At 36.2% G+C, this 15,046-nt stretch overlaps 1 protein-coding gene across 3 annotated transcripts in view; it reads left to right on the top strand.

The window, feature by feature from the left end:
* The window catches only part of ZNF326 (zinc finger protein 326), a 37,506-nt gene extending 22,890 nt beyond the window's left edge, over window positions 1-14,616 (top strand). For all 3 annotated transcript variants that reach the window (XM_023641691.2, XM_023641690.2, XM_070267322.1), the window contains 5 exons: window positions 2,390-2,537; window positions 3,697-3,796; window positions 5,771-5,901; window positions 7,931-8,026; window positions 13,396-14,616. In XM_023641691.2, coding sequence (XP_023497459.1) covers window positions 2,390-2,537; window positions 3,697-3,796; window positions 5,771-5,901; window positions 7,931-8,026; window positions 13,396-13,779 — 859 coding nt within the window. In that variant the 3' untranslated portion in view covers window positions 13,780-14,616. The remainder of the gene's footprint in view (window positions 1-2,389; window positions 2,538-3,696; window positions 3,797-5,770; window positions 5,902-7,930; window positions 8,027-13,395) is intronic.
* The last annotated feature ends 430 nt before the right edge of the window (window positions 14,617-15,046 follow it).

Here is a 15,046-nt window from a genome sequence, read left to right as displayed (position 1 = left end):
AACCCCGGGCCGCTGAAGCGGAGCGTGCGAACTTAACCTCTTGGCCACGGGGCTGTCCCCTAGAGTGTCTTTGATTTTAGTCTGCTAGGTATTACTTGTGTAACTTTTGTGTCCAGCTTTAATAATCTTTTCCTATGCTCTTTCTGGTTTGTTACTCCTAATTTGTTGGGACCTGTGAAAGAGTAGGATTAAGCTTATTAAGAATTAACCCATAAAAAGAAGTTCTAGTTTTAAGGGGCAGCTATTTTTAGTTCTTGTATCTCTCTCCCTCCGATGTAATTCCTTCTTTTGACAGGGGTAATCGGCTTAGGTACTTTGGTGAGGAAATAAATTGAAATGAACACTTTGTGTCAAACGTGTAGGAGTCTGAAGATGATTTTACATTGTAAGATTAATTTTTCTATTTAATTATCCTGTGAATACTTTCCCCATTAAAAATGATAGATTTGGATATGATGTATCGATGTTAATGTAATAAATGTTGTGATTTGGAGAAAATAAAAGAACTGAACTTTCATTTAGCTGTTTTCTCCATAACTCTAAATATAAAACCTGATGGCACAACCAAAAGAATGTCAGTTCAGTTAAGTTGCCATTTTAGGATAAGAATCCTTTAAAATAGTCTAAAATTATTTTAATTTACCAGAGCAGTTTTACTTTGAGTTAGGAGGATAAGAGATTGACAGTAAATAACTATTCTTGTGATATGTTCTTTTTGGATATTTGAATGCTTTCAATATAATAAAGAGGATGAGAAGGTGAGGGAACCTGTGAGGAAAGGGATGGGTGTCTGAGGGATGTGGACAAACAGCAGTATGTGCAGAAGAGTGTATGGTCAAAAGAGAATGCAGAGTGCTCTTACGGGAGATGACTTCTAAATAGGAGTGCAGGGAAGTCAGGGAGACGGATGGAGCTGGTATTTGAACTGATTTAGGAATCAAGGGTTGCAGTCAAAGTTGTCAGGCAGCCCAGGTAGAGGGCATGACTTGAGGTAAAAGCAAAGGAACAGGAGTGTTTCATTGATATTCAGGAAATGGAAAGCTATGTGGATTGAAAATGACTCCAGTCGGGGTAAAAGGTGTAATCTAATTTAAACATTTATTGAAGGCATACTGTATGCCAGATATTGTTAAAGGTATTAGTGGGTAAAGCCAAAAAGAGAGAGAGAAGAGATTAAGAGCTTTGTTAAACGACAATTGAAAATGTTTTAACTGTTTCTGGAACCTTAAGGAGCCATGAAGCCTTTTGAGCAGTAATGTGGCTGTTGCCTCCTTTTGGAAGTAATAATTAATTGAATAATTATTTTGTGCCAGGAACTGTTCTAAGGGCTCTATATGTATTAATTTTTTTTAATCCTCGTGATAATTCTGTGAGGGTTCTCATCTCATTAAGCTGAGAAAACTGAGGTCTAGAGAAGTTAAGTAACTTGCCCAAGGTCACAGAAAGGGGCTAGGATGTAAACCCGAGAATGGGCTCCAGACCCCACACTCTTAACCAGGAAAAGAAATCTTAATAGTAGTGTAAGGAATTAATGAAATGAAAAGGACTTTATCTGACATTTGAGCAATTTCTCATTTTTTCAGTTTCCCATTTCTTTCATTTTCTGTTTCTAAAAATTTAATTTGCTGTTTACTTAAAGAATGAGTTGTTTTAAAATTAGCCCACAATTAGATGTGAATTCCTCCTCTGTATAGAGGAAATCTAATAGAATTTAGATTTGTTATTTGAGAGAAAATGGAGACTGGAGACAGAGAAACCAGTTGGGAAACTGTTGTCATAATTAAAGGAAAAGAAAATAACAAGAATATATAAGATAGGAACAGTTAAATGGTAGAAAAAGGGGAAATTCATTCTGGGATGGCACGTAAGCTTCTAAATGTGTGCATTTGTCCAGCCCAGGCCTATTAGTCATCCTCAAGTGGCCTTTAGAGGATAGGACTTTTAATTACCCAGGAGCTCCAAGGGAGTGAATTATGGTTGTCTGGTGTTCCACCTGGCTTTGTTGATACTGCCTTAGTGGTTTGGAAGCTTGAGGATGGAACAGAGTGTAAAATAAGTAGTGGAACTTTGGAACTCGTTACTTCTTGAGGTTTACTTTGGCTTTCTAACTGGTCTAGGCTTGAAGTGGATAGCTTAGGACTAGATTAAGTGGATAACACTGATTCCCTCTTTCATACGCAGAAGTTCCTGGGTGGGCCAGAAATGCAAAGTGGTATAATGATAGTATTGTCCATATAGGTACTTAAAGAAACACTGTTTTTCTGACTTAAACTAAATTACTTCAGAAAATGGAAGAAAGGAAATCATTTATGCTGGTAATTAGTTTCATTGCTATATTCTTATGAACTCTTTCTAAGTAAATAAAAGAAAACTTTTTTTTTCCTTATAGAATGGCATTCACATGTTCATTTTGTAAATTTCGAACATTTGAAGAAAAAGATATTGAACTGCATCTGGAAAGTTCTTCACATCAGGAAACATTAGATCATATTCAGAAACAAACCAAGTTTGATAAAGTAGTTATGGAGTTTTTGCATGTAAGTAGCTGTTTTTGAAATGAAGAAGACACTCTCTGACATTTCAATTTCTTATTTTTTCAGTTTCCCATCTCTTTCATTTTATGTTTCTAAAAATTTAATTTGCTCTATACTTAAAGGATGAGTCGTTTTAAAATTAGCCCAGAATTAGATGTGAATTCTTCCTCTGTAATAGAGTTTAGATTTGTTATTTGAGGGAAGATTTTACATTTTTCAGAGTAGTTTCTGGCAGAGGTGTCAGGAAAAGAATTCCTTTAACAACTATTTGTTGGTGTAGAATCAGCTATCATCCTTTGAGAGACTATGTACCTCGTGTTGTGCTGGGTATTTTCATTTAAGCCTGCTAGCAACTCCTTTTTATCACAAGAGATCATGCTCAGAGCAGTTTAGTGACTTTCAGTAAGTGGCAGAGTCTGCTTACTGAATTCAGAGCCAGGGAGCCTGCTGGGTGTTTGTTTAGTGTCCTTTGTATTATCAGTGTGTGGTCATCAGTTCAACAGTTTTTCTTGAATACTTAAGGAAGGTGTCGTGCAGATACTGAAGACACTCAAACTACCCTCAGTGAACTAACAATAACAGGAACTAGAACACACTCACACATACACAGATGACACGGTTAAGTGAAAGAGCCAAGAATGATAGTGTGGGTAGAAGGGGTTTCGAGAAGAGGAGGATAGTTAGGGCCAGGGATGCTTAAGGAATGGGCTAGAGCTGGCCTGCTAGTTGTACATACAATTAATTTGGGCAGAAGAAATGGAATTGTTAGAAGGTTAGAAATACAGTGATCATTCGTTCCTCTATATCCTTGCAGAATTGTATCCCTTCATTAAAATTTTTTTCTATAATTTTATTCCTTAACTGGTTCCTTGCTGTCATTTAAGACTTAAGTACTCACCTGCCCTGAGAAGACCTCTTGACTATTCCTACTGTGTTTGATCTCTTTTTCTCTATATACTTGAAATACATTTTGAAAAGTGAAGACTTTTTGTAGTTTCTTAGTATTTTATGGTATCTTTTCAACTAAAGTGTAAGCTCCTTGAGAACAGATATTAGTTCTTATATAACAGGTATTGTTGTCTTCCACAGGCTGAGCATGGTACTAAGCTTATACTCAGTGCTCACTGAAAACATTTTGGATTCTTCCTGTTTTGTTTTCTAGGAATGTATGGTGAATAAATTCAAGAAAACATCTATTCGTAAGCAACAGACAAATAATCAAACAGAAGCAGTCAAAGTAATTGAAAAAGATGTTATGGAAGGTGAGTGTTTAACCAAATTGTTTTAGAAATTTACATGTACGTTTTACATACCATAGCCCGTTTGAATGTAAGTGATGCCCACTAGAGTGATACAGCACATGGTTCTGTGTGGTAGTCCTGAGTAGGTTATCAGAAATGAATTCCTTTGACTTTCTGTTCTCATGCTTACAAATTATCACTACTTACCCTTACATCTTTCACTTAAGTTTTAGACGAGAAATCAGCTGTACCTCTAGGTGGAAGATACTTCTTCTTTGGCCCTCTTATTCCTTCTCATCTCCTTAAGGACTTTTGCTCAAATATTGAACTCGTCTCTTCTGTTTTTCAATCTTTTCTTCTCTTTTGATTCTGTTTCTGAAGCCTATGCTCTTATCTTAAAAAACAAACAAACAAAACCCAAAAAACGAAGGAAAAGAAAGGAAAAACAGACACTAGTTCCCCTGAAACCTGCCTTTCTTTTTAAACAATCATACTTCTTTCAGCATAGTCCACACTAGTCTCTGTTTCTTCACTTCTCATTTATTGCTTTACTCACAAGTAGACAACTTTCTGCTACCATTAGTCTACTGACACTACTCTGACAGAGGTTACCAACACCAACTTCAATATGTTCTTTTGAATTATCTTACTTCTGCAGCATTTTTCACTGATAACGCTATTCTTCCTGAATCTGTTTCCTCCCTTAGTTTCCGTGGTATCTCACTACCCTGATGTGCTTTTTATTCCTTTGTCATTTTTCTCTTTGTGCTATTTTTCCCCACCAGGCTTTTAGAAGTTGATATTTCCCAGTATTCTGTCATTAGTCCCATTATCATCTCTCTTTATATTCCTTCCTGATGAATTCATTTTCTTACAGAGGTTAAATTAACATCTATATGTTAATCACTTATACATCTATAACACAGATCTCTCTTCTGAACTCTGATCTCATACATCCAACTGCCTACTGATGTCTTTCTTCAGCAGTGCCGCAAAATCAACATATCCAAAAAAATACCCTCTTCTTGAGCATGCCCCACTCCATAAAGAATACAAAACAAAAATTCAACAAGTATCTCCTTTATCTTGGAAAGTGGCCTCGCCATAAAAGACACAAGTATGAAATTAATCCTAAGTACTCACTTTTACTTTCTCTGTCTGTAGCAGTGTCTCCTATTGGTTCTCTCCTTTAAATATCTTCCAGATCTGTTTCTTTACCTCCTCTTTAAATATTGCATTTGCTCAAATCTTTATCTGTTCTCTTGATAATTGTAGTATTTTCCTAACTAGTTTCCTTACTTCCAGTCTTTCTTGTCTCTAATTCTACTACATGATTTCATTACTTCAGGAATTTTCAGTGGCTCCCTCATCCTCTGCAGGGTGAAGTTCTAATTCCTGGGCATGGCATGCAAAGCTCTTCATGATCTAGACCCTACTCTTTTTCTCTGTTAACATCTTTTGTCCCTTCTTTATGCTCTGTGCCCCAGCCATACTGAATTACTTGCAATTCCCAAAAAATACCGTTTTCTCTCACATCTTTCCCTTGAATATACTTATACCTTCTCCTGTAATAAACCTTGATCACCATTTTCAAGATCCAACATATTTTTTGTTGCTTATGAATCCAAGGTGGACACCTTTTCTCCATCCCTATCCACCCACAATCATAATCATGGAAATTCTTATTTTACTCTAAAATCAACATTTGTTTCCTTTTATGTTTTTGCGAAATGGACTTATAGGCCTCAGAGCATGATGGTATAACATGATTAGGCAATATAATATAATTAAACTTTATGATTTTAATGTTTTATCCATATATGCAGATTTATAAGATGTAGAAAACTCAACATAAACAAACCTATAGACTCTGATCTTTTTTTGGAAGAAGGGCTATAAGTAATCATGGAAGTGAAATAGTAAAAACTCGATTTGTCAGAAATAGGAATATATGAATCATTACTTTTCTTACTGATAATTGAATTCCTTTTGTAGGTGTTACTGCAGATGATCACATGATGAAAGTCGAGACTGTTCACTGCAGTGCGTGTAGTGTGTATATCCCTGCTTTACATAGTTCAGTTCAGCAGCACTTAAAATCCCCTGATCATATCAAGGGGAAGCAGGTAAGTTTTGATCTATCTTAATGAAGTCATTGAGTTATTCATCAATCCTTTATCATCGTTTAAAGGTTGTTGCTTCACACCTACCTACTCGAGGCCAATCCTGTTAATCTCATGTGTGACTGTTACCGAACCAAAAGTGGATTCGCCCCTTGGCGAGTTACAGTCAGACTCTTGACCATAAGTAGTTGTCACACAAAGTAGAAGTTAGTTGCAGCAAATAGGAAGCCATGGCTGTCTTCAAACAGAGGAAAGCTGGGGCCTTTTATTTTGGATGGGGAACGAATATTCAATAGGGAGAGGTGGGCATTCGCTTCTGCAGGCTCATTTGGAAAACATGCTTCCACATGTACTGCAGGTTATGGTAATAAGTCCTGAGTTGGTGCAGCAGAGGAGATCTTAGCATTAAAAATGAGGCGAAGGCCATAGGCCTGGCTCTTGTGGTGGGGCTTGCCCTGGTTCAGGGTGGTTGGTGATTGCATCTTTTCAACAGTTAAATGCTTCCTAACCTGCCTTTGTGATCCTCAGGGCAATTAGTTGGGTGACATGACTAACTGTAAAAATACCTAGAGAGACAGTGTGTGTAATGGTTAAGATTGTCAGCTCTGGAGCAGGACTTTCTGGGTTTGAATTCTGCTTCAGTACATAACGTGTGTTAAACAAGTAAATTAACTTTATCTGTTTCCTTATATAAAATGGGGATGGAGAATCATTCTACTCTTGTGTGACTTTTAAAGGATTAGGTTAATTAAAATATAAAAGACACTTAAAATAGTACCTGGTACATAGTAAGCATTCAGGAAATCATAGCTGTTGTTGAACTATTCCTTTTATTATTAACATTTTTTTTAAGTTGGTAAAAAATGGTTTTATGAGTGTGTGCATGTGTGAGTTTTAGAACAAAAAAGAAAGTAAAGGTTTGATTATAATATACATTTCTCTGATGGTTGGGAAAAATAATTAAAAAACTAGGATTATCATAATTATAATATATATTATGTATGTAATATATAATATATAATATATTAGTAAATTTGAGTAGAATTTACTCAGAAATTGTAGAAGAATTTACTGTTTTCTTTTTGATTAGCATATTTTGGTTTCTATGTTGGTTGGTTTTATTTAGTCAGATTTACTTCAAATAAAAAATGTTTATATTGTGGGACATTAGTTTGAAAAGCATATTTAAAAATTTAAATATTAAAGACTTAAGCTTTTTTGTTTGTTTTTGTTTGGCGAGGAAGATTATCCCTAAGCTAACATCTGTGCCAGTCTTCCTCTATTTTGAATGTGGGATGCTGCCACAGCATGGCTTGATGAGCCGTGTGTAGGTCCGTGCCCAGGATCTGTATCCATGAACCCCAGGCCGCGGAAGTGGAGCATGTGAACTTAGCACTGTGCCACTGGGCTGGCCCTAAAGATTTAAGTTTTAGATAGAACATACCTGGGTCTTAAATTCATATTTTGCGTCAATGTGAACCTCATTTAACTCAGATTTTTTTTAGCCACTTTGAGCACATATAATCTTTTAAAAATCTTTGTTCTTTCATTTCTCTTTTGATGTTTCCTTGACACCTTTTTGGCAACTAGACATTCTATATTATTACTTTTCCTCCTTTGTATAATACAGTCTTGTGATAACTACAGCCCAGAGGAAGATGATTACTCCTAACAGTATGAAAAATTATTCCTTCTGTTATGATAGCATGAAAGTTAATAGTTGGAGTAGTTGGAGCTGGGGGAGGTGGGTGTAGAATAGAGAGGAGAGAAAGCAACTGTCTAGTAGACCTAGACTTAGAGTATTTGGTGACTGAGTGATTTCGTTGCAGCAGGTTGGCTTATTGAATCTTGTTTTAATCCATAGGTGATTTAGATTATGGTCACAGTAGCTGCTGTTGCTTTATAGCTTAATTTGCCAGAAAGTAAATCATTTAAATCTAAAGAATTGAGCATACAGTGTTTTTTAATTATGGAAATATATTTCATGGCATGGTTTTCAAGTGCATACCTCCTTGTGTTCTATTTTTCATAGGCTTATAAGGAACAAATAAAAAGAGAGAGTGTCTTGACTGCTACAAGCATTTTAAATAATCCAATAGTGAAGGCACGATATGAACGTTTTGTTAAGGTAAGATTTTAGGACAAAAACTTACTTCTTAGGTTATATTGTAGTATTGTAATAATTAAATGGTGACATAGTAACTCTTTGTGATATTTAAATATAGTACAACATTGCGAATAATTTTACATCGTATCTTGTACATAGACAAAACATCTTATTTCCCAGTTATTGGGATTTGTGATGGGAGAAAGCAATAAGCCATTCCTCTTTCATCCTCTTTCTAGCTCTGGATCATTTGAGAGATACACAATCATCTGATAGAAGATCAGAATGTCAGCTTTATTCTTGATTTTTTAAAAAAAGGATGACTTGAAGGATATGTCTTAGATGTGTAGTTAATCTGGACCTTCTAATATATTTCACTCCCAAGTCAGATAGCCTTACATACCCCCAGCCTGTTACTGGGTCAGCTAAGCAGCAACAGGCTTCCCCTAGTGTACCACATGACATAGAACAGACTAGAATGTATCCTTTCTGTTACTAGGAAGACCCAAAAGAAGGGGACCCAGGAGAGATGGAGTTGTGCACGTCCATTTCTTCTTCCAAGCCTACTAATTGGATAAGGCATTCCTCTTCCTTGGATAAAAAATTTAGGGGGAAAGCAGGAGATCAGATATGTTGCTTCAGAAAAAGCTCCCTCATGGAATCAGGAGGCCAGTAGAAAGGAAGTTTGCCCCTAATGTTAGGAAACTCATAGAGTGAAAGATGTGAAAAATTAGGTATACCTGACCCATTGCTTCTCAGAATTTTTACCATATATTATTTAGGTAATCCTTTGCATAAAATCATTTTTTAAATATTATGAACACTTATCGTACAAAGACGAACTTAACTGTTATTCAGGAAATTAATAGAAATAAATTTTAGAGGTTAGTGTGTGAGTCTTTATGAAACAGTACCTCATTTAAAATCATCCTACACTGGAGAGAGATGTTATGTTGAAGATTTACAGAAGTTTGTTATAGTCGTGTGTTGCTCGATGACGGGACCTTCTGAGAAATGCGTGTTAGGTGATTTTGTTGTTGTCTGAACATCACACTATGTGCTCACACAAACCTCGATGGTATAGTCTGCTACACATCTAGGCTGTATGATACTAATCTTAGGGGACCACTGTCTATATGTGGTTTGTTGTTGACTGAAAGGTTGTTATGTGGTGCACGACAGTATTTACATCAGTAACTAAATTTTTATATAACTGTTGTATAGATTTGAGGGGTTTTGTTTATTTTGGCTATCGTGGTGATTAACAGGTACTCTGTGAAGAAGCCTGATATGTATTTAATCACCATTTAAATGATCTCTCAACCAAGTGACTTCCAAGCTAAATAAATATCAGTTCTTTCCACTTGTTCCTTAGGGGCCTAGTTTCTGCTTTGTTAATCGTATTTGTCACTATTTACTACATTCTTGACACTACTTTTAAAAAGTGAATGCAGGGGCCAGTTCAGTAGCACAGTGGTTAAGTTCACGTGCTCTACTTCGGTGGCGTGGGATTTGTGGGTTTGGATCCCAGGCACGGACCTGCACACTGCTCATCAACCCATGCTGTGGCGACGTCCCACATACAAAATAGAGGAAGATTGGCACATATGTTAGCTGAGGGCCAGTCTTCCTCAAGCAAAAAGAGGAGGATTGGCAACTGATGTTAGCTCCGGGCTAATTTTCCTCACCAAAAAAAAGAGAAAAAAGAGAAATCCAATTTTATGAGAGAGAAGGCATCAAAAAGATAACAGCATTATACCTCAAGTAGAAAAAAATAGATTTTTCTCCTTGCTGTATCACAAACTTTTGAGAAGTTAATGATAGCTATTGATGTATGAAAGTAATTTTTAATGAGAGAAGAATACAAGTTAGAATTTCTACATAGGATTTTCAGGCTACTCTTTAGAGTCACTTTATGGAATGAGAGACATCACTGGTGGGACTGGCTTGCTTATGTGCATATTGTGGAGAAAGTACCTGAACTGAGGAGAACTTCTGTAGGACCTTGTTACTCTAAATGTGATCCATGAACCAGCAGTAAAGGTGTCACTTTGAAGCTCATTAAAAATGCGGAGTTTCAGTTCATGTCCAGGCCTGGTGAATAAGAATCTTCATTTTGACAACATTCCAGTTGATTCATATGCATCTTAAAATTCAAGAAGCACTGATGTCACGTTACTTAGTGTGATTTCCCTTTGTTCGGCATTCCTGTCTGCTCTGTTCCCTGCTGTCATCCCCCAGAGTATCCTCTGCTCATGGTGAGCTCTGGTCATGGCTTAAAACTTTCACTTCCAAGTGCTCTCATTCTGACAAAATACCCTTTTTAATCTTTGTCCCATGAAACTAAGCAGTGCATCAGTTTCTCCCAATTCTTCAACTGTATCATCTTGTTCTGCCTTCACTCCCTGGCCTGGACGTGCTTGGAACAGTGCAGTGCTGCCCTTCTATAATTCCTTACTCGTTTGTTCTTCCACCCATTACCAGATCCCAGCACTGTGCCGTCTCTGGTTGGTGTTATTAACTGTCTGTCTTACTAAAACTATTGTGGAATTGTGCTAGTGCTATGTTTGCCACCTTTTCACTGCAGTTCACCATAATTTTACTTATTACCACTCAATTCAATATGCTTCCTTTAGTGACTATTTCAAACCTTTTCTACTCTTCACTTATCCAGATTTCATCCTCACTCCCCTCACTTCACAGATTCTCTCTTGTCTTAGGGAGATTGAGACCGTAAGATATGAACTCTGTAAGTTTTCTCCTTTCTGCCTTAGATTTGTGTGTCTTTCCCTCACCTTTATTGTTATCTATGAAGGAGAATACCCTTTTTTTGCCCTTTATCTGTGTTATTGTTTCATCAGTTATCTCTTTCCTTACTTGTATCTGATTTTTTTTCCTCTTTATTATTTTACTGTTCTTCCCCAAACAGACATGCTTATGAGTTCCCTAAACTAAAAATGATTTAACTTTTCCCAGACTCTGGCCCTCCCCATCCTATTATCTTTTCTCTTACCACCATACTGGAAAAGGTGGGTTACCCTGCCCTGTGCTCTTTACTTCCTGTGTATTATTCACTCTTTAACCTAATAGTTCTCAGTTGAAGATACAGTTGACTTTCAGTATCCATGGATTCCTCATCTGCAGATTCAACCAACCGCAGATTCAGCCATTCCTGGATCAAAAGACCTGTGATGGTTGTGTCTGTACTGAACATGTAGCGACTTTTTTCCTTGTCATTATTTCCTACACGATACAATATAACAACTATTTACATAATATTTGCATTGTGTTACATATTAGAAGTAATCTAGAGATGCTTTAAAGAATATGGGGGATGTGTATATATTATAAGCAAATACTGTGCCATTTTATGTAAGGGACTTGGGCATCTGCAGATTTTGGTATCTGCAGGGGTTCTGGAACCAATCCCCCTGGGGATACCGAGGGATGACTGTATGTAATTATAATCACTTGTGAGGCTAAAATCAAATAAGAAGCTGCCGAGGCCCTTTTTAAGACCTTCTGAATTAGGGTCTCAGGTTTCTCTGATAAATATCTCCCAAAGTACTTCTTAAATGTGCAGATTATCAGACTTCTCCCCTGGAAATTTTGATTCAGGAGATCTGAAATTGATTCAGAAATTTGTGTTTTTAGCGAGAGCTCCAGTACTTGACTAAATAAAAATCCTAGAGTGTAGGACCTGGGCCTGTGTTTTTTTTGCTGAGGAAGATTAACCCTGAGCTATCATCTGTTGCCAATCTTTTTTTGCTTGAGGAAGGTCAGCCCTGAGCTAACGTCTGTGCTAGTCTTCCTCCACTCTTTATGTGGGTTGCTGCATAGCTGACGAGTGGTATAGGTCCACACCTGGGATCTAAACCTGTGAACCTGGGCTGCCGAAGCAGAGTGTGCCGAACTTAACCACTAAACCACAGGGCAGGCCCCATGGGCCTGTGTATTTTGCGAGCTGCCCAGCAAATTGTGACGATTCGTTCTTGGGCAGTCATTGTTGTCTAACTTCCACTTACATCATACTTTTGAAACTGCTCAAAGAGTACCAGTCACCTAATTTTCAAATAAAAAATTTTAACATTTTATTGTTTTAAATGTACCAAAGTAAAGGGGTAGAATAATAAATCCATCAAGTACCCTCACTCAGCATTAATAATAATAAAGTCTAGTGACCTTTTTCAATTCTATGCTACTGTTACTTGTTTGCATCACTTGACACTGTTGATCTATCACTTATTCTTGAAACTTTGTTTTGCCAGATAATATTTTACTGTCCTGGCTTTCCTCCTGCATTGAGTGTTCCTTTTCCAACTTCTGCCCCCATGTATAGGCATTTTCATAGGGTTTTATTCTCAGCCCTTTTTTCCTCCTCCCCCCCAGGCTATCCTATTTAAGACCTTGGCTTCACTATTCACTTTCTGCTACCAGTGCACAAATCTAAATGTCTAACTTTGAACTCTCTTCTCTTTTCAGTTGCAAATTTATAGCTGCCTATTATTAGACATTTAGACATCTGAAATTCTAACTATATATAACGTATACCTGCTTTTTCCCCTTTCCCCATCCTACTTTACCTGTTCTGTTAGTGGTGTTGCTGCATCTTTTACACTTTCTTTTCCTAAGCTATTAGAGTAGCACCCTCACTAGCATTTCTGCTCTTGCTACTCCAGTTCATCCCGCACATTCCTACCTGGTTTGTCTGGAAGTATAGCACGAGCCTTACACTTCCCTGGTTAATAACACTCATTGCCTCTTCATTTCTTACTATATTAATATAGCCTTCTGATATGGTCCAGTTTTTGAGACTTTATCCAGATACATAATTCAAGTATTTAAATAAACTAAGATATTAAAATAAAATTATATTTGTGAATGTTTAATGAAGTAAAGATTTATCTACTTCTTTAAAGTAGAAGTAGGGCATGATATCTAATAGGTACCTGATTTTCATTTGAGTTTTAAAAAGTGCTTGATTTTCATTTGAGTTTTTTAAAGAGATCCTGCAACAGGAGTACATTGAATACTAGTTCAATTAGGTAGAACAGAAATCTTTGCTTCATCTGTTTTTTTCCTACCAAAACCCACATATATAAATATGTGTGTTTGTATATATATGTGTGTATATATATATATGATTTTAGAAATTCAGTTAAGAAAATGTGGACTTTAAGCATTCTAGTTTATGGAGTATAAAGTAATGACATCAGTCATTTATATACTCATGTTGGTATGAATAGGTACTCAATGAATAATAGATTTGTCATAAGTTAAAATAAAAAGCTTCAAATAGTGCTTATTTTTAATGATATAGCAAATACGAATTTCACTGATACAAAAATGAATGTGCTGATTTTCAGAACTATTTCTTCTCATGTTTTTAGGGTGAGAATCCTTTTGAAAATCAAGATCATTCTCAAGATCAACAAATAGAAGGAGATGAGGAAGAGGAAGAAAAGATTGATGAAACTATTGAAGAAGAGGAGGAGGAAGAGGAGGAAGAAGAGGAGGAAGTGGGGGAAGTAGAAGAAGTGGAGGAAGTAGAGGAAGTGGGAGAAGGTGGAGGAGTAGAGGAAGGGGGAGACATAGAGGAAGTGGGGGAAGGAGAGGCACTGGGGGAAGGAGAGGCACTGGGGGAAGGAGAGGCACTGGGGGAAGGAGAGACACTGGGGGAAGGAGAGACACTGGGGGAAGGAGAGGGAGTAGAGGAAGAAGCAGCAAAGGAAGAGCCTATCAGCTTCCCTGTCGACCAATCTGAAGAAAATTAAATATGAGGTATTAGTCAGATTTAAAAGAAGCTTTAAATTTTTGTCCTAATGTGGAAAAGGGTAAGAATTTTAATAGTTTAAAATATGAGAGTTAACACCCATGTTGCATGCATTCCACACATTAAAATTTATTTTATATAATTTCTAAATGTTTGGCATTTGTTTAATAAAATGAAGGTAAGACTATTTTAGTTTAGTTTTTATAGTTATCAAACCTAGATTCGATAAATTGTATAATTTTTAAGCTTAATTTTTATTACTTTGTTGGTGTTAAGGATAACAGATGTGTATTGTTAGTATATCTATTCTAATCATTTGAACTTAAATGCTGCTCTTGGGAGTATATATTCAAGTGTGCATTAATGTTTTGAATACTTACCCTAGAAGAGATAAATTGGGCAAGTATTTTGTGCTCTGTGTATTTTTTTACTGCATTGGACATTAAATAGTAATTTGCGTTAAGACACGCTTAAAAGCTTTTTGTGACCATGTTTCCCTTTGTAGCAATAAAATGTTTTTTAGAAAAACTCTCTCCCTGAATTAGCAATTTTAAATGAAACAGAGTTCATTAATTAAATGAGTATTTAAAATCAGGACTTGCCTTAAAGTATGAGTTCAGCTCACAAGTATTTCAAGATGATTGAGAAGACTTGAATTACAGAAAAAATTTACCTCAATCATCATATTTTTAAAAAGTATGACTAAAATATTTTTTTTAACATATTTGAAATAGAGGTAAGTCTATAACTGACCTATGTATTTTTGTTTTAATTCATTCCTTTTATCTGTGCCTGTGTCAAATCTTGAAATCTTGACAATACATTTGAATACAAATAATTTTTCATAGTTGTGTTTGTTATTTTGTCATGTCTGTGTTTGGTTAAGGACCAAGAAGCTAACTATCACCTTTTTAAAAAAAGGCTTATTTTTCCCTTGAGTATTTCTCTCCTTTTTTTTTTTTACTTTTTAAAGCTCATATGCTTGCGTCCTCAAAAAGAGAAGACAAGATTGATAGATGATCTATGTTCAAATGACTATCTATGTCACTGAAAAGCAGTGCTCTCCTTTCTTTGAATGTTTACTCTGGCCTCTTTTGAGAAGGGGACTCTTTCAGTGAAATTAGCTTCTCAAAATTCTGAGGCATTGAATGGATGAATATATGGGTACGTTAAGTAATTTTAAGGCATTAAGTGGGTGAATAGCATTTGTAGAATTTCACAGATAATTTCTTTTTTGCATACAACAAAGCTTTTAAATATATATATAT

This window comes from Equus caballus, chromosome 5 (assembly GCF_041296265.1).
Source record: "Equus caballus isolate H_3958 breed thoroughbred chromosome 5, TB-T2T, whole genome shotgun sequence".
NCBI classification, from domain to species: domain Eukaryota; kingdom Metazoa; phylum Chordata; class Mammalia; order Perissodactyla; family Equidae; genus Equus; species Equus caballus.
This window is presented reverse-complemented; position numbering and strand designations above follow the sequence as displayed.